Source organism: Myotis nattereri (assembly GCF_964212035.1).
Source record: "Myotis nattereri genome assembly, chromosome: 3".
NCBI lineage: Eukaryota > Metazoa > Chordata > Mammalia > Chiroptera > Vespertilionidae > Myotis > Myotis nattereri.
The window spans coordinates 42,403,459-42,426,117 of NC_138077.1; the positions used below are offsets into that span (position 1 = coordinate 42,403,459).

General features: G+C 45.0%; 1 protein-coding gene across 1 annotated transcript in view; it reads right to left on the bottom strand.

Annotated features, from left to right (window-relative positions):
* The window catches only part of ABCC5 (ATP binding cassette subfamily C member 5), an 84,821-nt gene that overhangs the window by 28,798 nt on the left and 33,364 nt on the right, over positions 1 to 22,659 (bottom strand). The window contains exons 6-17 of the mRNA XM_081086358.1: positions 20,743 to 20,976; positions 20,434 to 20,607; positions 19,696 to 19,843; positions 17,413 to 17,561; positions 16,842 to 16,949; positions 12,843 to 13,199; positions 8,155 to 8,226; positions 6,831 to 6,955; positions 6,639 to 6,711; positions 4,592 to 4,795; positions 3,586 to 3,729; positions 247 to 349 (exon numbers count right to left, since the gene is read on the bottom strand). Coding sequence (XP_080942484.1) covers positions 247 to 349; positions 3,586 to 3,729; positions 4,592 to 4,795; positions 6,639 to 6,711; positions 6,831 to 6,955; positions 8,155 to 8,226; positions 12,843 to 13,199; positions 16,842 to 16,949; positions 17,413 to 17,561; positions 19,696 to 19,843; positions 20,434 to 20,607; positions 20,743 to 20,976 — 1,891 coding nt within the window. The remainder of the gene's footprint in view (positions 1 to 246; positions 350 to 3,585; positions 3,730 to 4,591; positions 4,796 to 6,638; positions 6,712 to 6,830; positions 6,956 to 8,154; positions 8,227 to 12,842; positions 13,200 to 16,841; positions 16,950 to 17,412; positions 17,562 to 19,695; positions 19,844 to 20,433; positions 20,608 to 20,742; positions 20,977 to 22,659) is intronic.

Here is a 22,659-nt window from a genome sequence, read left to right on the forward strand (position 1 = left end):
CCCACCCGGCACAGGAAGGGATGGGACCAAAGGCCACTCTTGTCGCCTCGGTCCGTTTAAGCGAACAGAAGGTGCCTCACAGTCTCCTGACACTACATAAGAATGCTGTTGTTCCGGGCATATCAGGCCAGGTACTCTACCACACACAGTGTTATCAAACACCCACAGTCTTATCAAACATCATGGGTTACCACAGGGCATAATTTCTGATATACTTTAATGACAAATCTCAAAAAAGGTCATTACCTTCCTCTGGCTTCACTGCTTTCTCCTTCTTTACTGATCCTGTTTTGGGACCCTTGTCTTGTGACTTCTTCTGTGAACCACTGGTTTCTTTTTTTGAATTAATCTAATATTTAAAAAAAAAAGTGTCTCCATTTATGATATGGCCATTCAGACAAATGTCCACGCGACATATGAGAGAATCATGTCAAGCTGCTGGTATTACTGAACAGCAATCCTTCCAACTTCTTAAAAGGACCACCTATATTCATTTCTTGTACTTCCTCAGCTCCTTCAATCTTTAAGCTCTGGGTTCCTACACTTTTATTCCATTGACATCGCCCCTCCCAAAGTCACTGAAGACCTTTAATTCCAAACACAGTAGGCTTTATGTTCTCATCCACTCCAACTTGTCCCAAGTATTAAGGCTGGGCCATTTCCATTCCTCCTACCTCTGATCCCCACATCCCTAAATAAAACCAGAGGGCTGATCATTTCCCGCTGCGACCAGAGGAGAGAGAGCCTCTAACTCCTCAGCCTGGTTCTGTAAGACCTCCACATCCTGGCCCCAGCCTAACTGCAAGCCCCTCTCCATTCCTGGGGCTCCCACTCTCACGCCAAACTGGGTTTCCCGCCATTCCTCGTATCACTGTGACCTCCCACTTTGTTCACATTGGTCCTTCACTTGGAATGCCCTCCTCTCATCCCAACAGGTCACAGCTGTCCTCATTCAAACAGATTAAAATCTTACACCCTCCCTGAGGTAACTCAGATTTGTCTAGAATCGAGTTCAGCCCCCACACCCCCCCTCCCCCAGGCACTCAGTTAGTAGCACTCCATGACAGCACAGTGGCTGTAAATTGGACCTGGTGAAGAGCATGGTGCACTGGTCGTCCCTGAGACCGCGAGTCCCTCAGGAGGGAGATGACATCTCACTCGTGGTTAGAACGCCACAGGGCCAAACACTCAGAACTTCCCATAACAGGGCACAGAGGAGCTTAGTAAACGTGCATCAAATTGAACCCAGGAGATTAGAAACCATTTAACGCTCTCCTTTCCAAGTTCCTCTTATCTCGTCACAGGACCTAAATTCTTTATTTAGTGCAGTACATGCACAAAGGCACTGTCTAAAGCAGTGGTCGCCAACCTTTCAGACCTCAAGAACCGTCAGTGGTCCGCGGGACCACCGGTTGGCGACTGCTGCTCCAAAGGTTTCCTTAAACCAGCGGTCGCCAACCTTTTGGACTTCACGGACCACCGCTTGATGACTGCTGGTCTAAAGAGAATACGTCCATTTGCTGACCACTTACTAGGGTAAGAACATTACATATTATTTCATTTAACTGATGCAACAATTCTAAGAGGCAGATGCCATCTCCATTTGTAAGACGGAGAAACTGAAGCTCAGGAGACTTAGGTGACAAACTGAAAGTGTGCTCCTCCGCTACAACTCACAGACCATCCAAGTCTATTATTGCCCCTTGGACATTTCGTACTTTAGATTCTCTTCTCATTTTCCTCTGAATCTACAGTGAGGAGGAAATGATCTGAAGAGTAAGTACTCTGAGGATCACAGGGAGGGATCATAAATCCAAATCTGCCTTAGGGTGTCTCTATGAAAGTTACCGATGACACTTGGAATAATACTTGAGTTATTCCAAAAGGCAGAAAACAAATTGGTCTTGAACAGTTGTACTGTACCCGAAATCAAACAGGATGAAACGCAACGACTCCCAGAAAAGATCCCAATAACCGCCTGCTTTTAGCCTCACAGACATCAAAATGATCTGGTAGCTAAGAAATAGCCTATAGCCCAGCCTGAGTGTACTCCTAGGACCCAAGGTGCCCACAGAATAAGGACTTTTCGTGAGAGCAGGTTGGCAAGAAGGAAGAACAGGCGATTTGGCAAGCTCTAAGTGAGTACTCCCTTGGATTTGCCTAACTTGGAGCCGAGAGTAAAGCCATGGAAAGCTGCCATCTTTCTGTGTTGCCACAGGGGGCAGGCAGCATGCCAGAAAGAGCACTTTAGAGTCAAAGTGCCCTTGTTAGTATTTTAAAAAAAAAAAGGCCCAAAATGGAGTCACTTTTGCTAAGCCACACCAAGACTTAGTACCTAACCTAACTGCAGTTTCAGCCTCTCCCAGGAGTGCAATTTTAAATCCCTCAGTCTGGAATTTCCTGATCTACACTAGTGAAGTAACCTGCCTCTTCAGGCCCCCTATCTTCCCCTAAAGGGAAGATGACTTCACCTGAAATAATCCACTTTTTAAATCTCTTCTTCCCACCCTCTTTCTGCCCTTCTAGTTGCTAGAAGGGATGCTGTCTGATTCACAAATCATTTGATAAAGCCTATTAGATCTTCAAATTTACACGGTTGAATTTTGTGGTTTAACATTAGCAAGCTGTTTAACTTTTCTGAGTTTCCATTTCTTTAGCTGTAAAAGTAAGAGATAATCATATTTTGTCACAGAACTCTGTTTAAATGACTAAAATAGGATGACATCTATGAAGTGCCTAATCCAGTAATTAGGACATAATAGTTGTCAGTTAATGAGTGAAAAGTCAGCAGCCAGGGTACCATGGATCATTTTCAAAGGTATGCAATGATGAATTTCTCTTCCCTGGTTCCTTATTCACTTGTTTACTGAAAAAGGAGCTTCATATGAAAGTAACCCCTCAGGATGATCTAAACATTAATCCCTAACTGGAAGGTCACGGTGGGTAGAGGTGCCCCAGGCCTAGAACTTCTTTAGTAGAAGGTTTATCTTTGCCTTAAGCAAGCCCTATTCTTGTGCATCTCAGTTAATAAACCTTTGAAATGCCAGAGTAATCCCTTTTCCCAGACCCCTCTAAAGCTTAACCACCCTCAACAGAGCACATCCTCTTGTTAACTGTCACATAATCTAATCCCTGCCCTGCTTTTTCCCACCTCCATGTAATCTTCCTTACGTTCCCTCCTTAATTCCAAATGTATAAAAGGATCTACAAACTGACATTCTCCAGAGCATTTGAAATCTTGCTTCCCAGCAATGTCATCAGTTTGGCTCAAATAAATTCATAAGAATTCTCTACAGGTTTGGGCGTATCTTACTTTGACAACACACAGAACCCATATTGTTCTCCCTGTCATGACCTCATTAATAAGTCCTCATTGACAGAAGTCCTTGGCTCACCAGCCCCACAATCCTGCTCTCCTAGAGTAGTACTAGTATGTGAGCCAAAGCACAGCAGTCTGGTCATCAGAAAATAGGGCTCTGCCAGTAAAACACAGGCACCGAACTCAGCTGAGACCCGTCAACCCTCAATAAGGTCATGCCTCCCTTGCTAGAAAGGAGAGATGCATAAATGCCACATAACTCTTACCTCAACTGGGGGCGTCTCTCCCAGCAATAAGTTATTAAAAATGGTAGCGTAATCACCATTTAGATTCATCAGTTCTTCATGGGTGCCCCTTTCTGTAATACAGCCCTCTTTCATGAAGATCACTTGGTCACAATCAGCCAGGTACTAGAGACAAAGGCAGGGATGACACGGTGTTACTGATATTTGTGCAAATATTCCAATCACTCCTACCTTAGTCTAGCACTTCCCACCTAGAAGCGATTGAGCCCCCAGGGGACATCTGGCAATGTCTGGAGACACTGTTGGTTGTTATAATTGGGGAGAGGGGTATTACTGGCCATCGAGTGGACAGAGGTCAGGGAGGCCTAGGACAGCCCCCCCATATCAAAGAGCTATGTGGCCCAATGTGTCAACAGTGCCAAGGCTGAGAACCTCTGCTCTAGTTTATTGAGATGTAGTTCCCAGTACAGTTCCTCCAGTTTTTGACATAAATCTCCTGGTGGAGCCACAGGAGCCTTGCATTAGGCTTCACCCTGTTACTACAGTCAGAAGTACACACAATTACTGACTTTCTGTGGCAGGATGGGAGTGAACCCCCAAACCTGACAACATATGCAAAATAGATGGCAACATTCTTCAGCTGCCCTCCAAAGTGGCTGCTCGTCATGGAGTGACAGAGGGAGAAGACCTTGTTTTCCCTGAACAGTTCCTGCTTAAATTAACATAAAGCTTTCCACACTATCTCATACTCAAACTCTATTTTCTACCTACCCTTTCCTTCACTTACTGATTTATATGTAAAAGCTAACATGCTGCAAGGATCTCTGATGCAGACAGCCAACCTGGTACAGGGGTACAACGAGCTTTATTGCTACCATGGGCCAGGCGGCTATTTGCTGAGGAAATGAACACTGATGGTTCCAGGAACTTCTAGAAGACCACAGGGTACCTAGAAGGACCAAGCCCCCTTCCTGTCTGATTTCTCAGGACACAGTGGGTGGCCTGGGGAAGGAAGAAAGCACCATACCTGTAGCTGGTGGGTAACAAACAGAACCGTCTTGGACTTGAGGTGCTTCTGGATAGCACTGTTGAAGATGTGGTTGCCCACATGGGCATCTAAGGCACTGAGGGGGTCATCCAGGATGTAGATGTCCCGGTCACTATACAAGGCTCGGGCAAGGCTGATCCTTTGGCGCTGCCCACCACTCAGGTTGGCTCCTCGCTCGCCGATCTATAGGAGCCCAGAAAGCATAGTGGAGCCGCCAGCTCAAGTCCAGAACTGGGTTTAGTGACTACCCCAGTCACCACTCTTCTCCTCCACCCAAAGCGACATCTTCTACTGAATTCCCCGTCTGGATGAGTGGCCACTATGATCCTCCAGGACCCACGGGGGGAGTCGGCCTAGATACCTCCTTCACTCCCACAATCATCTGGTTACTAATCAATCCTCATCTGGCCTTGCCACCCCCTGGACACCCTACTCCAGCCCATTCTCTATGGGCAGAATGAGCTTTCCAAAACATAAAGCTAACCATGAACAACCCTCCTTAAACTCTTCAAAAGCCCTGAAGGATAGAATTTAAACAACCAAGCTTGGCATACAAAGCAGGTTCCCAGCATCTCTCAGCGTCCATTGCCAATCTCCCAGCACACCCTGGGACAGAAGCCATTAAATTGTGGATATATTATGAACACACATGACTAATGTCACACCTTCTCCTGTACTATTCCTGCTCAGTTCTGGCATCCTCTCCTCTGAAAATCCTCCCCATCTCTTCCTTACTAACACTCAAAAGAAAGGGATTCTTTCTCATCAGCTTGTTTTGAGCCTCATGTGTGGGTGTCCGATCCTCTCCACTTAAGCTTTCAGAGGGTGCAAGTTATTGTCTTATTCCTTTACATTCCCAACACCCAGAAGTGTCTGCACATGCAGCTGGCACACAACAGGCACCTGATTAAACATTACTAAATGGACAAGTGAACACATCCATTGTAAAATGGTAATGGGCCCTGTGATTTTAAAAAAATCTTGTCCTTAAAAAAACATTCAGTTAATGCAAAGGTTTTCAAACTTGAGCAGGTATCAGAATTACCTGAGGACTTGTAAAAACAGGTTTTTGGGCCCCACCCCTAGAGTTTCTGATTCAGGAGGTCTGGAGTGGGGCCTAATAACTTGCATTTCTAACAAGTTCCCTGTGTCACCGAATGCTGCTGATCTGGGCACCTTGATTTGAGAGCCGGTGAACTAATGAAACCATTCATAAAACCTGAGGGATTTAACTGAAGTCAGCTGAAACACAAGTGCCAGGCCCACAGACCTCCCGGGCAGGTCATAGGAGATGTCTCAGGACTCAAAAAGCCAGTTCCAAAGACACAGCTCTGGAAACTGCTCCAGGGCAGAGAACCAAAGAAAGGGATTTGTGCAGCGGTCTCTTTCTTTCTAATGGGAGAGGGCTCTCTACAGACTGCATCTGAGCAAGGAGGTTGGCAGAATGAGGTTCAGGGAAGAAGCTCAATGGGCACATGCTTGACTCATGGTTTTAAAAATGAGTAGTGCAGAAAACACAAACTCTGAACCAAAAATGGGATTTTGTTTAAAATCCACCTGACAGCCCTAACCGGTTTGGCTCAGTGGATAAAGCGTCGGCCTGCGGACTCAGGGGTCCCAGGTTCGATTCCGGTCAAGGGCATGTACCTTGGTTGTGGGCACATCCCCAGTGGGGAGTGTGCAGGAGGCAGCTGATTGATGTTTCTCTCTCATCGATGTTTCTAACTCTCTATCCCTCTCCCTTCCTCTCGGTAAAGAATTAATAAAAGATATTTTAAAAAAATAAAATAAAATCACCTGACATACGAAATATTTATACGCTTAAAACAGGCAGTGTTGATATGCCTGCCCCAAGGCATAAATGCTTTCCTAACATAAAGTACCAGTGGAAGTGGATCTGTGTAGGTTTTTCTCCCACGCATTTAAGATGCACTCCTGGGAGGTGACTCCAGCAGAGCCCTGCCACTCATCTCCCAGGATGCTCTCTGCTACATCCACGCCCCCATCGGGAGCAGAAGGCTTGTACCTCAGTCAGATCGCTGTTGGGGAGAATGGCCAGGTCAGGCCGCAGGCAGCAGCTGTTCAGCACAGAGTTGTATCTGAAGAAGATAAAGAGACCTAGCGTCAGGGACATGGTTGGAGTTGAGCCTGTGGCTTGGGTGCCTTGCATCTCGCACAGCCTAGACAGAAAGCATGACAGAAACCAAGCATTCCTTGCCTTTCTTCATCAAATTCCTTCCCAAAGAGGATGTTGTCTCTCAGCGTGGCATTGAGGATCCAGGCCTGCTGGGCCACATAAGCGAAGGTTCCGCTGACTGCAATGCTGCCCTCTACAAGTGTCATCTAGGGGGACAGACAGCATCCGATAGCATCACAATGCAAAGCCATCCCCCTAAAGCCAACAGAACCCCCCACATTCCACAATGAAGTTGAAAGTTTTGGCAGTTTCCTTGGTTGCTTTTTGGACCCAAAACCAGACCCCACCTTTGTTCCACAGGGAGCTTCAGCAGCAAAGAAAATCAAAGGTCTCCTTGCTTATGTGCGATGGGAGCCCAGACAACCCATGACTTGAATGAACCAACACTTCATTCAGCAACCTATGGGCTACTTTACATCCTTTCTTTCTAACGCAGTGGTTCTCAACCTTGGCTGCACATTAGAATCACCTGGGAATCTTTTTTAAATCCCGATTTCTGGGCCTCATCCTCCGGAAATTCTCTTTCTTTGTTACTAATGTTGTGGCCCCACCCCATAACAAAGAAACAGAATTTCCGGAGGATGAGGCCCAGAAATCAGGATTTTAAAAGGATTCTAATGTGCAGCCAAGGTTGAGAACCACTGTTCTAAAGGCAAATGGTTTTAATTAAGGGAAGCACAAGCAGAAGGCCCTTTCAGAATCCCCTGGGGAGGATGCTGTAAGGATTTACAGCCTCGATTTTAGGGCAGGCCAACTCATCTACAGAATTAATCCAGGCTATTAGCTAGATCAGCTGCTTCTGTAAAAATGAGGATCAAAGGGGGGAAAATTCCAGTTCGACATCAACTGGTATTACAGAGTATCCATACAATGATGGTGAACCCTCCCCTCCAACAAGAAGAAACTGCATGGTGACCTGTTCACTTGGAATTGTTTTCAGTCATGGTAATTGATATGAATTGATTTCCCCATTTTACCTTGTTTCAGGGTTCCTTTTGGGACTGATTGTTGACAATTTGTCTTGCGTGAGGGATGCTATAACTTGGAACAAAGTTTCATTGACCAGTCTGTGCAGTCCTTGCACATAAAGCTTGTTCTCTCAAACACTGTAATATACAGTGTACACATACAGGTGATCGCTCAGCTCCCTTCAGACTCAATGCTGTGAAGGGGTGGGAATGTAGTGGGGAATGGGGTTGGAGCAGGGAGATGCAGATGAAGGGTTCATTTTGTTTCTACCTTTCCTGATCCTCTCCAGGAAATAAATTCAGTTTTTCTGAGGCCTTTGCTAAGCAAAGTCCAGAGAAAGAAGCAAAAAATGCCAAGGACAATAACAAAATCTTACCTGGCCTAAAATGGCTGAGATGAGAGAGGTTTTTCCACTTCCCACACTGCCACAGATTCCAACCAGTTTACCCTGGGAAAAAACAGAGCGAGAGGGAAGGTCATTAAAAGACTACTGACCACTCACCTCTAGGAACTTCCTATTTCTTTGAGCAAAAACACATCAACTACAGTCCATCAAAATGGAAACTGCCTTCCCGATCACCAAGCAAGTCACTTAACTTTTTTCTCCCTTGTCAGCCACCTACTTCATAGGGTTTCTGTGGAGATACACTAAGATAACAGATGTGTAAGCTTTTGCAAAAATTAAAGATGCTAATGTATCCTATATCACTTTTAAAAAGACCCAACCCCTTTCCTGTTTTGTTGGTAATCTATGTTTTTTTAAAAATATATTTTTATTGATTTCAGAGAGGAAGGGAGAGGGGAAAGAGAGATAGAAACATCAGTGATGAGAGGGAATCATTGATTAGCTGCCTCCTGCATCCCCCTCCCCCCCCCACTGGGGATCAAGCCCATAATCCGGGCATGTGCCCTTGACTGGAATCAAACCTGGGACCCTCCAGTCTGCAGACCAGTGCTCTATCCACTGAGCCAAACCAGCTAGGGCAGCAATGTATGGTTTTTTATTGTTTATTTTATTGTTGTTTTTAGAAGAGAGAACAGAACTCTTAAAAAATCATATTATGATTTTTTTTCTACAGACTATACATTATTTTCAATAAAAACTGTTTACTATTGCTCCCACTTTTCTACAAAACATTCCCAAGAATTGGAGGAATCTCTATACCACCAATCCCACATAAAAGGGGAACCCACTCCTGTGATTAACTGAATATCCTCAGGCAAAATAATGGGCAGTGTTAAAAGTTCTTAAGAACAGAGATGATTTCACAGGGCCGTTAGTTTAAAACCTTGCACTGGATGAAGGCTCACAGAAAGGAAGGAGTGAAGAATGGTGGGGTAGAAAGACCATGGGTTCTGGAGGCAAATGGGTCTCGATCTGAATCCCAACTCCACCAGCACTTGACAATTGTTGGATCTTGGCCTTGTTGCTTAAATACTGTCTCTCTCAATGGGCTTTGAGCAATTTGAGGAAAGGAATTATCCTTGTAGAACCAAGTAGTGTCCAGTACTTAATAAAAGTATGTGGGACAAAGTTTGTGTGTTTTTTTAAAAATATATTTTGCCGAACCGGTTTGGCTCAGTGGATAGAGCGTCAGCCTGCGGACTCAAGGGTCCCGGGTTTGATTCCGGTCAAGGGCATGTACCTTGGTTGCAGGCACATTCCCAGTGGGGGGCGTGCAGGAGGCAACTAATCAATGTTTCTCTCTCATCGATGTTTCTAACTCTCTATCCCTCTCCCTTTCTTCTCTGTAAAAAATCAATATTGATTTTTTACAGAGAAGAAAGGGAGAGGGATAGAGTTAGAAACATCGATCCGCTGCCTCCTGCACACCCCCTATTGGGGATGTGCCCGGTACCAAGGTACATGCCCTTGACCGGAATCGAACCTGGGACCCTTGAGTCCGCAGGCCAATGCTCTATCCACTAAGCCAAAACGGTTAGGGCTGGGACAAAGTTTTTGATATGGTCCACGAGTTTGAAAGATTATAGCCTGGTAGTAACGAGGAGACCAAATCACAGGTTCAATCTCTGCTCAGGTCAGTTAGATTTCCACAAAGAAAACTCTGCTCTGATAATGGACTGATGACTAAAAGAGACATCAACAGTGAAGAGACATCAGAGGACACCAAGTTCCCTTCCTCCCCTAAAGGGGGGGTCTGGAGAATTATGGTCTCTCTTCGAAGAGGTCTAGTTCTGTGAAGGTGGGCTCTAAAGGGCAGAACGAAGATCAACAGAAAGCAGGAAAGTGAACATCCATTGACTATAAGGACTAACCCTTGAATAGAGCTGATTAGCGGTGTGATAGAGCTGCCTCAATAAACAAGATCATTGCTATTCAGTAAGAAGCCTGCTAAGAGTTAACTGAAGTAAAAAAGTGACTTGAGCCAGCCAGTAAGGCTCAGTGCTTGAGTGTCAACCTATGAGCCTGGAGGTCACAGTTCAATTCCCAATCAGGCACATGGCTGGATTGCAGGTTCGAGCCCTAGTGAGGGGACATACAGGAAGCAGCCAAACAATGATTCTCTCTCATCATTGATATTTCTATCTCTCTCCCTCTCTGAAATCAATTTATATAATTACACACACACACACACACACACACACATTTTTTAAGTGACTTGAATGCCCTCCAAACAACCACCAGTTGCTTCCAGTGGTCTCACCTAGGACCTCCCCCTCTTGGTCATAGCTTTCAAGAGCTGGGAGCTTTTCATTCTCCCTGCAGTCTAGCTCTGGGTCTGTGTGACGTGCTTCTAGTTAGTTGCTGATTTGATAAACACATTGGAACCCAGCACTCCCTACTTCAAGTGATGTAGGTAAACATTTTTTTACCACTGCCCTCAGTCCAAGGCCCCCTAATGTTCTCCCGGGTTAATGGTTCTCCTTGCCTCCTTCCTGATTCCCTGCATACTCTTCTGAATACAGAAGCTAGAATGTTGCTCTCATATATAAGTCAGGTCACATATTTTTCTGCTCCAAACCCTCAATGGCTTCTCTTCCTACTCAGTAAAGCTGAAGTTGTTACAGGAGGCTCTGCACCTAGCTCCCTGTCTGCCCTGGGCATCTACTACTCTCTCCTTTGCTTGCTCTGCTCCAGTAATAGGCCTCAGGGTCTTCGCAGTTTTGTCCTTCTGCCTGGAATGCTCTTCTCCCCCAGATATTCACATGACTCATTCCTTCACCCCCGCAGGTCTTTCCTCAAATATTACTTTTTAAAGGAAGCCTTTCCCTCAGGCAACCTATTTACATTGCAACCACCTGCTCCCTGTCCCAGCACTCTCTATCACCTCTTCTTCACGGCCCTTATCACCCTTTGACATATTATATACAGTATTCTCCTCTACCCATGGTTTCACTTTCTGTGGTTTCAGTTCCTTGCAGTTAACTGTGGTCCAAAAGTATGAAATGGAAAATTCCAGAAATAAACAATTCATAAGTTTTAAACAGTGTGGTGCTCTGACTAGTGTAATGAAATCTTATGCAGTCCTGCTCTGTCTTGCCCTGGACACGAGTCATTCCTTTGCTGAGATCTACTCTGTATACACTCCCTGTTCATTAGTCAATTCAACTCTTTTCATGTCTCTTTCCATATCAAAGTGCTTGTGTTCTCTTATTTTACTTAAAAAGTGCAAGCGTAGTGGTGCTGGCAACTTAGATATGTTAAAGAGCAGCTGTAAAATAAGTGCTTTTTGTAAGTGAAAAGGCAAAAATTCTCAACTTAGTAAGGAAAAATCATATGCAGAGGTTACTAAAATCTACAGTAAGAGCAAATCTTCCATCCTTGAAACTGAATAAGGAAAAAGAAATTCATGCTAGTTTTGCTGTCCCACCTTAAGCTGTAAAAGTTGTGGCCACAGTGCATGATAAGTGCTTAGTTAAGATGGAAGAGGCATTAAAGTTGTGGATGGAAGACATGAACAGAAAACATATTCTGAATGGCAAAGTGTTGCACCAAAAAGCACTGAGCCACATGAAACCTTCAGCAAGGGATCCCTGAAACAAGGGACACCAAGCCATTTCCTACAAGTAAGAGATGGTTACATAGATTCCAGAATAGGTTTGGGGTGAAAAATAGAAAAATTACTGGAGAGAGACCCACCTAATTCACTTACCTTTTATTAGAGTACAGTGCATAACTGCTCTAGTTAGTTATTATTGTTAGTCTCTTACTGTGCCTAATTCATAAACTAAACGTTACCATAGGTATGTACGTACAGGAAAAAATTACCAGGATTCAGCACTATATGTGGGCTCAGGAATTTACAGGTTCTTGGAACACATTCCCCACTTGTTTGCTGTCTTTGCCACTAGAATGTAAGCTCCAGGAGGGCAGAGGTGTCTGACTGTTTGGATTTTCCCTGCTAGATCCCAGCCCTGCAACAGTGCTGGCAGAGTTGGTCATGAAAAAATGGCTGCTAAATGAGTGAATATATACTTACATCCGGGACCCTGTGTATGAAATAACCTCAGCATGGTTCTGACTCCCAGTCATATTCTGTGCTTTAAACGCCTTGAACCAGGACTGTCTGTTCCAGCCACTCTCTAAAGGAGGGCCTCTGAGAGACACCAGTCCTGTGTGCCTGGGCTGTGAGATCACACACCACAACGATCTTTTACTTGCATTAAAAATAAACAATTATAACCGAATTGTCAGTAATAATAACAACACTGAGAATTCCTGTTATGTTCCAGGTTCTGTGTTGTGAATAGCCTATGGGTAATGAGAAGCTTACACAGAGCTATAATAACCAGAACTAATGATTACAGCTCACATACAACTACAATCACCAGAAACCGACTCAGGGCAAAATCTTGGAAAACCCACTTGAATGTTTCATTTCCTTGCTTATAAAATGAGTATCTCATGAGACTAGTTGTTATTCATTTCTATTGTTAAATACTGAAATTTTCCTCTTAGAGGGGAGCTGGCTAGAATTGCTCATTGATTCAAAACCACTCCCAGCCACAAAACAGAACTTTGCTAAAAGGAACGGCAGCTGCCTGCTCATGCCACAGTGGACACCTGGGAGGCGGACAGGGCCGGGGAGGCCCAGCGGTTACCTCTTCGATTTCCAGGTCGATGCTGTACAGCGTCCTCTGTAGGCGGAGGCTCCCCAGGTGGACAGGCTTGCCCTCTTCCTCCTCGGGACTGGGCCGCTCGTCGCTGTCCAGGAGGAGGTGGCCCTTCTGCTCCGCCAGCGCCTCCTGGTGCTCGGTGCGCTCCAGCTGCCTCGCCTTCTCTTTCTTGGCCCTGGCAGCCCTCTTGTCTTTTTTCGTTTTGGGGGTCAGCTTGGGTGAGTTCTGGATACTGGAGTGGGAGGAGTCCCATGCCAAGGTGGCATTTTTCATCTCTATCTTGATGTGAGGACTGGCTGGGGTTTTCTTTATCATGTGAACCTCTTCCATCAGAAACAAACTCTGATAGGAGTTGTGAGAGAGGTGCAAAGATGAGACACTGGATCAAGACCAGGGAGACAAGCCTAGGGCGTACACTCACGTAGCAAAACACATCAGGCTATACAGTGGAAGAAAGCTGAAGGGCAAAAGGTAGCTCATTAGTGTAGCCCTGCCTCAGGCCCAGCGAGAGGTCACGGGGGTGTGGGGACACCCTCAGGAGGAACAGGACCTTGTCAATGGCCCAACACTCTACACTACCAATTACATGCCAAACTAGTTCTTCGCTTTCTACCAGTCTATGTGACCAAAGGGCATTTAACTAGCCCATATGCCAGCCCTTGTTCTCACCCATGAGTTGCTGAGTAGCAGTGGGAAAATGCAAGCAGAAAAACCACAGGGCATGTTGCTCCCTACACAGACCCTCATCACTGCTTCCCTTCCAGACCACCCCTGTAGAACCTCAAAGCCTGTGTGCTTCCCTCACCCACAACATGGCACATGTCTTAGGGGAGAGGCTGAGCTGAGACAGTGCCGAGGCCTCACTCGCTGAGGTCAGAAAGGAGAGCCTAAAGCACTACTGACAGTAGAGTACTCCTTCTTGCCAATAAGTCTCAGGTCTTCAGAATCCTGCCTTGGAACTTATGGAAACTCAAACCACCAAAGGTAGGGACTTGCGTGGAAGTGAAGGTTATTTCCCTCAGAAACATCCTTGGGAAGAGAACACAACCCTTTCCCCACGCATCCCCTGAGTCCCACTGAGTTCTGTTAGGGGAAGAAAACTGGAACACTTCTGAAATCAGATCTGAAACACTGACCAAAATCAGTCTCAGCCCAGGACTTCGATGTGTCCATGACTTTGAACCCACTTCTGACAACTCTCTTCAACCAGTGGTCTTCTCTACAGAATGGTATCCCAGCTGGGATGATTTTTTAAAAAAATCTTTTTTAAGTAAAAAAAATGTAAAAACAACATTAGAAAGTCTTTATTTTATTTTATGTATGTATGTATGTATGTATGTATGTATTTATTTATTTATTTATTAGAGAAAAGATGACTTTTTAGGGCCAGAACTCTCCACTCAGTTACTGAGAACCCCCTGCCATTAAATGCACCACACGATCCCCTTCCCAAGCTTTCTGTTGGATCCGAAACTTCCGAGCCCGCTCCTTTCCTCCCTTAAATGGCCACATCTCCTACTTATTCCTACTCCCTGATCTTCCCAGAAGTGGCATGGTTCTAAGTCTCCCAGCTGATCTTCACACGTCGTCACCCTCAGGTTTCATCTCTGAACACAGCTGTTGGTTTCATTTGGTCACAGCCTTCCTAGAAGACTGAGCTAAGAATAAGTTGTCAAATGTTGTCCCCACCTTCACACAGTAAACCATATGTTCCATCATCTCTCTCCCCTGGACAGTTCCTAAAGGACCTCTTAAACCCCAGTGGGTAATTTCGAAACATGCTCCTTCCCCACGGTCCCTTCCCACAGGCTCCCTGCCGCCCCGCACTCCTCCCAGGAGGATTTCAGCTTCGGGCCACTCTGCCATGAGGGGCTGAGTCGCAACACTTGAATTTATATCTACTTGGATTTGCACTTGCCAAGACAACAGAATCTTCGAGGTACAGAAACCATGAACCTCAACGTTACCACAGGACACTGACCATCGAAATACTCCTCTTATTGACCAGAAGAATCAAATCAGAATGTATCCGTTAAGCAGAAGGGACTACTCGTAGGGTTGCCAGGTAACATACAGGATGCCTAGTTAAATTCTGATTCCAGATAAACAATGAATAATTTTTCAGTGTTAAGTATGTCTCGTGCAATTATTAAATGGATGTCCCGTGTTTTTGTTTGCTAAAGCTGGCAACCCTATACTGGTGACAATCTTATCAGGACAAGATGGCTTCTCATTACCTTTCTACAGGTTATCATCCTAGAAGGAGGAGAAGGGGGAGGGAGAGGGAATAGTGGAGGAGGGGAGTGGGAGAGGGAGGTTGGAAAGGAGGAAACTGTAAGAGGAATAAGATAGAAAGGGACTGAAGTCTCATGGGGAATATAATAGAGCTGTGGCTGATTGTGCTTCCTTTATTAACTCTGAAGCTTCCTGGATAGAGGAAAGAGCTATGAGAAAAGCCACCTGCTAATACAAGTCCTCGCTAATAAGTGAAGAGAGCTCTCGAGAAACAAGGAGCGAACAAATCTATACCACAAACTCCTACGTCTTCATCCAAAATGCCTCCAAACCCATTCACTAACAAGGAGGTGGGACACATTGATAGTTGAATCATTTGCTTTCTTCCATGACTGAATATTGTCGTTTCAGCAAAATAAAGCTCTAGTTACAATTAGACCATTTCTCTTTAGATGGCTCTGGCTCTTAGCATTCCAGTAGCCAGGCTGGGGTGAGGGAGGGCAGGGGCTGGGGTGCATTCTTAAACAAAATTCACCTAGTTATCCATAAATGAGTAGAATATCATTTGGGAAGCTCTGATTCATTTTTCTTAAAAGGTAAACCCAATTTGTTTTCTCCTGAACATCTAAGGTGATGGTATGAACCCCTCAAATGCCTGAGCTTCACGCCTTCTAGCCACGAATGCCACGAATGCCACTTGTTTTGCTGCAGGAATGCAAGAGCTGCTTTTGGCAGTGGCTTTGTCCGGGAATCCCCGCCCATACCAGTGCTGTTCCTTTTCCTTTTTTTAAGTATTACCCACTTTCAAACATCTATCTCCCCCCACCCTCCCCAATATACCTCCCTCTTGCATTATTCTGGAGGCACACAAAAACGTCAAAAGGCATGATCAACGAACCAGAAAACCCCTGGTATTTCTGCATTTCTCAACATGATCTAGTTTTATGACTCTCATGTCACTGGAGTCCTTGCATCATGAGTGGCAACCACAGGCCAGGAAGAGGAAAGTATCAAAAAGGGCTTAGCATGCCCTAGCCGGTTTAGTTCAGTGGATAGAGCATCGGCCCACAGACCGAAGGGTCCCAGGTTCAATTCTGGTCAAGGGCACATGCCTGGGTTGCTGGCTCGATCCCCAGTAGGGGGCGTGCATGAGGCAGCCGATCAATGATTCTCTCTCATCATTGATGTTTCTCTCTCTCTCTCCCCCTCTCCCAAATCAATAATATACATATATTATATAATATATATATATATATATATTTTTTTTTTTAAAAGGGCTTAGCATATTGACCAATCAAAATGAAGCACTTTGGTAGCGGTAAATGGTAGGTCAAGGTAAGAAAAAGCTGAGTCTCCTGACAGCTCTGATCCTCTAGGTTTGAATCATTGAAAGGCCCAGTAAGTTATGACATATATCCATGTCAGGTCCAGGCAGAAGGGACTAACTCTGAAGAGAAGCACTGAAATCGTGGGAGCCCAAACCTAGGTGGGCCATCTACACAAGGTACAAATTCATTTATCTGAAAAGGTAACTAGTTCCACCCTGTAAGTCAGCCTTCTCCACTGGCTCCTTTCTCCCTGCACCCCGCCCCAAGCCCCCCCACCCCATGGACCCTTTCTTACCAACTTGCCAAAAGGCTGAAGGTGAACAAAAGCCAAGGGCAGTGAGCCTGTACGACCCACTGGAATAAAGGTAATTAGTCTTGCCAGGGACGGCTCCTGATGCGAAGAGGAGAGGGAGCCACTTACCTTAAACCTGTCGACAGCAACCGATGCTTCTGAGAGGGATTTTACTGAGAACGGAGTTACTTTCAAAGCAAAAGTCATGGAATTGAAGACAGTCACCACTGTGAAAGCCTGAAGAGAGGAAAAGAGCAGAAACTGAGCCTTACTAGGCTATGCCACCAAAATCACAAGACACCATCAATTTCCCTTCATGCAACCCAAATCACAAGACACCATCAATTTCCCTTCAAGTTAAGCAAGGCTGCAGCTTGACTGTCAAATGCTGGTATGAGACAGACACCTTTCTTAAAGGTAGAGTTTTTATGAGACCTTCAATTAGAATTCTCAGTAAATCTGAACCACAGAGTGATCTGTATTTTCAGAATTAAACCCAAAGTTGAGTTGACTAAACACAGCCCATCCATTCTTTGTGTATTACAGCTGAATCTTCACTCTTCCACTTCTCAGATTAATCACACAAATGAAAAAATGCCTTCTGATTACTGGGGGAACTCCCAAATCCAGAAACAAGAGGATCAGAGCATCTCTGTGTGTGGTATTTCTAAATTTCCCCAAGCCCCGAGGGCTCACTGACCTGAGCTGCTGTGAGATCGAAGCCAAGAGTCAGGTGAACAGAGAATGTTACCACGCTGGCGATCACCATCACGATGGGAGCCACACCGACGGTGATGCTCTGAAAGTACCCGGCTTTTTCCAATATCCGCCGCTCCTCCTCTCGGATTTCTAAGAACAAAAAGGAAGCCAATCTCTAAAAAGCAAGGTAAAAAAACCCCTGCAGTATTGCTCCTTTGCCACCAAAAAAGACATGGGAGGTCTTTAGCCTCACACAAGATTTAAAACAACCCGCTAACACCTGCAATGCAAAGACTAGGTCACTAGGCCTATCGATTCCTATCATTAACGCTGGCACACAAGCCTGAGGTTTGAAATGGATCAAATCACAGGAATAAATCTGACAGCAAACAGCACTATATATTATCACAATGATCATCTTCTGCCCAAGTCTGATTCTCCTTGCAAGTTCCTTCTGTTATAAATATAAACACATCAATTGTATCTGCAATTGGCAGTTTTGCTTGCTGACCTGGCTGTTGTTTATTTCTTGTCTTGGCTCTTACAGAAAAGACAGTACAGTAGTAATGGAGAATGAAAAGGAACTAAGATTTTTTTTTTAAGGGGAGTGAGGCAGGACGAAAAGGAACTAAGATTTGCTAGAGAGCCTACTGTAAGCTGACACTGGGATAGAGACTTCTACACAAAAAGCAGGATGAGTGGAATACAACTTTTGTAGGCAGAATGGTTTTCTTAAATATTTGCAAAACTTGACACCCTTACTCACAGAACAACCCCAGAGTACTGAGACCGTGACATAGGAAGTATGATAATAAAGTGGTGAGGTATTTTTAAACAAATTTTTAAACTTAAAGAAATTCTTTTCAGATGCTATGCACTGACCTGAAAGGTATGACCACTGCTTACGATATTAGAAACTAACTACCTTCAGCTAGCAAATTAGCCATATTGAGAACTACCATCAGCTAGCAAATTAGTCATATTAAAAAAAAAAATCCAACTCATTGCTTTAATATTTATCATACACCTTGTCCAAATCTATAATGAGCAAGAATGCTCTCTTCAAGCCAACACACACAGATAAAGATACCAAAGTCAGGGGCTGAAGGGTGAGTGGAATATCAGAAAGATTATAAAACGATAGACCTGAGAGTCAGAGGGCCCATCAGCGGTCACCCTGCTAATAGCATGCTTGGCAGATGTCCACTTAGCATCCATCTGTTCCATTTTAAGGGCAACAAAGTCACTACTTAATGAAGCAGCTTAATCCAATGCTGCACACTTCCGAGTAGTCCTGCTCTGATGGCTGCTCACATAAAAAGCTTAGGAACTGGACATAAGGTTCCTGAAGGTTTAACCAGCAAACCAAGCAGTGAAAATTAAACAGCCTCCTCGATCTGAACACTGTACTTCTATCCAACCTAAAACTGCATTTAACTTTTTAGGTGTAGTGTCTTCAGGTTAGCTCACCCTGAGGTTATGGTCAATTAACAGAGCTTTTACATTTAAATTAAGTTTATGTGTAACTATAGCTTCTTTTTTTAAACTCTGAAGTGTCTTTAAATATATCCCTCTTAAATTTCACCTTTTTTAAAGGCCCATCGTCCCAACGTTTGTTGAGATCTCTTTGAATGCCCAGTCTATGCTAATTATTCCTCCAAGCGCTGTGGCTTAACAGATAACACGTTTATGGCTGCAGTGAATTCACGGATCATGGTAGGGCCAGGCACTGAGAACCTCGTGACTCGACATAAATTAATTGCTTGAAAAGAAAAAAATCAAACAACAGCCCAGAAACCCCATGAGTGAGTAACAGAGCTGGGTCCAGCCGTCTTGACCTCTCGCCCAGCACCCGTTCCCCGGGATCTCATGCCCAACTACCTCTGGCGCGCATGCACCCACAGAGCGCAGAGGGCAGGGGCGGAGCTCTCGGCGGCCACTGGATACTGTTTTCTGTGATGTGCCCATGACCCGACCCGAAAATTACGGGCAGGATGAGAGTACAGACGGGGATCTTCGAAACGGAATGAAATACACATAACTAGCTGAATTACCTCGTGGGTGGGGGGAAATCATAGTTTTTCAGGTCTCAACTTCCTCATTGGTGAGATGAAGTCATGGGTACAAGTTGCCAAGAACCCTATCAGTGTAAGTTCATAAGGTATTATAAGAACTTAAGTTACTGTGATCCTATGACTTTAAGGTTCCTAGTAGCTAAAGTGAGCTGGAAGCAGAGAAGCCGGATTCTTCCTACCACATGCACATATGAAGTCTGTAAACTCACTTTGAACACTTTGAGAAAATGCCTTGACCCAGGCATACATTTTAATAAATTTAATGTAGGTGAGGACTTCACTCATTTTCTGAACACGATCATCTGTAGTTGTTACACATTTTCTCCTGAAATATGCAGTGATCCGAGACACAAACATCTGAAAGAAAAAAGAGATGTTATTCCAAAATCAGAGCTTATCCAATTTAAGAGCTGTCTAGTCTCTCTGGGGGAATAAATCTGTTTAAGATTATTATAAATAAAATGAGGGTCCTGTAGTTATACTATCTTTAATAAAAGTGGCCCTTTAAATTAGAATCAAATATTTAAGTCTTATCCCTTTGTAAAGAAGCTAAGACAAATATTTGTCCTCACAGTAATCACAGATATTGAGTGCTGCCAAACGAAGGAGGAGGACCCTATCAGTGCCAACATGAGACAGAGTGACTCAAACACTCTTGTGTTACCCGGGGGCAGGGTTCACCTGCTGGTTTTCCGCTTCACTCAAATTCTCTCTTTAAAATCTCATTAGGAGCCACTGCTAATGAGGCTCCTATTCAAAGTCCAGATTCTGCCTGTGTGGACTGAGCACTGTCTCTAGCTCCTCCTAAACTTTTCCAACGTAGGAACAGCTTTGAGGAAATTTCCAGTAAGAGATGTGAAACTTCAGTGGTGCCTACTAAACATAACCCAATGGAAGTAACTTATCTAACAAGACGCTGCCAAAATACAGCAAGGAGGCTTACTCACCATTGCTGGATAAAAGAGGATAAAAACAGCTGATCCCAGGAAGCCTGTTGGTCCCAGAATAATTACATTATAAATCATGCCCAATATGGCAACAATGGGTCCTCCGGCCAGCAGGCTGCCCACGGCGGCGGCCTCAAACATCCTCTGCCCGTCGTTGGAGCACAGGTTGATGAGCTAGGAGACATGGAGAGCAGTGAGTGGCCCTCTTATCTCAGGAGGAGGTTACAGGACAAAGTGGGGACCTAAAGGAACGAAACAGCTCAAGCAGGGAGCTTTCTCTCTGCCCTGAAGCCAAGAACCCTTACTCACCTCCCCCACGGACTTCTCCTTAATGCTCTTCAACTTCAGGATCTTCTTAAACGCCATGGTGAGGATGGCCCCCCGCAAGCGGACAGCAGTTCGGTAATTCAATGCCCAAGTCATTGCAAGGGACCAGGAGCGCACGATTTCTGTCAGGAGGAGGCCCAGGACTAATAGCAAGCTGTACTGGAGGTTAGAGTCTGTGCCCTGGGAGTACTCCAAGAGGTGTTTCACCATGAAGGCCTACAGGGAGAAACACACGCCACTGTCAGCACCCGCACAGCACCCACACACCACGCCACAGCTTTATGTTAAGTTAGAAAGAGGAGGCCGCTCCACTGTTCAGTGGCCAGCGTAGAGGCAGGGAAACACCTCCTCGGAGGCCCAGACGTCACTGGCGCCTGCCTGCAGTAATTTCCTCGGGGCGTCTTGCAGGAGGGAGTTCTAATTTGAAAAGCTCTTCCTTAAGGACAGCACCACAACTGTTACTCTTTCTAATGTAACATAAACCTGTCCATGAGCTGAAATTAATTCTAAACACACAGTCATTAAAAAGTATATATTTGACCTTATTCCAGCAGCTCCACACATTGATACATTTCTTTAAATGAAATGAAGACCTTTTTTGGGGGGAATCGTTTCAAACGTGCTTATTTGATAAAAAGGAACAGTGTACCTACAGTTGGACTGGGGAAGAGTGAGAAGTGCATTTGCAAAACATTCCTGAAAATAAACATCCGCAGTTTAATAGCACAGAAGGGAGCAAACAAAGCAGACTTTTCACAAATCCAGAGACCCTCCCGCGGGCCCTCCCCGCTCCCAGCTCCCTCCCGAAAACAAAAACATGTTACCTCAGGTAGCACATGTCTAACACCACCTGCAGTGAGGAAGGCAGCCAGCCCCCAAGGACCACCGAGTGCCACCTCCAGCTCTGAGGTCCTGCAACGCCGGAGCACACACTCACACAAGGCACATTCAGCAACAGGATTAAATACCAGGAAGTGGGAGGTAATGTACTTTTATTGAAAAAGGAAAAAAAAAAAAAGTACCATCTTCAAAGAGCATCTCACAGACACTGTACAACAGGAGCATTGCGGTAACATACATGGGAACATACAGAGTCGAGGTATACAAGGCTAGCCATCTAACAGGTCATCTGGCCACTGGCCGCTGTTTTAGCCACACACGGTGGAAGTACAGAATAGAACCATTATCTGTTTCCAGAGTCCGGAGTAGAACATCAAGCTGACAGCACTTAATCGACCAGTGCTCCTGACGCTGCAGGGAGTCTGCAACGGAGTAGATTCTCCAGGAATAAAGACCTTGCTGCTAAGGAAAGAGAATTAAAACAAAACAAAGCCCCAACCTCCCCAAAGAGGCAACTCTACTTAAAATCGCTGACACTATTGGTTCGCTAGGCTATGAGGAATGACTTCTGCTCAGGACAGAATACAAAATCTAGGCCTCAAGGAAAAACGGGTGGCATCCTTCGGTCTTTTCAGATCCTTGCAGCTAAAATTGATCTTGCCCAAAATGAAACAAAACAAAGCCACAGCAAAAGAAAGCCAAACCAATCCCCCACCCAGAAGCACGGAAAAAAAAAATTTAACAAGAAACCCATCCACCCACCTACCCCAGATCCTTCCAGCGAAGGGGGCTCTAGCTGGAAACCAGCTCTGAACGACAGACAAAAATGGAGGCCAGGCACCACTGTCCTGAGAAGCTAACGCTGGTCCCAGAACCCAGGCTCTCTCTGGGTTAATTGGCATTTCTCATTTTTCCTGAGAGGAAAATAATACCAGATGCCCACTAGGTCCTAAGAGATCCCCCACCAATCAGATTTACGTCAAGTCTCAGTAAATAGCCTGATTTAATAAGTAGGAGATTTCAGATTGCAAGAACTATCGTATTCCACCCTTCCCCTCC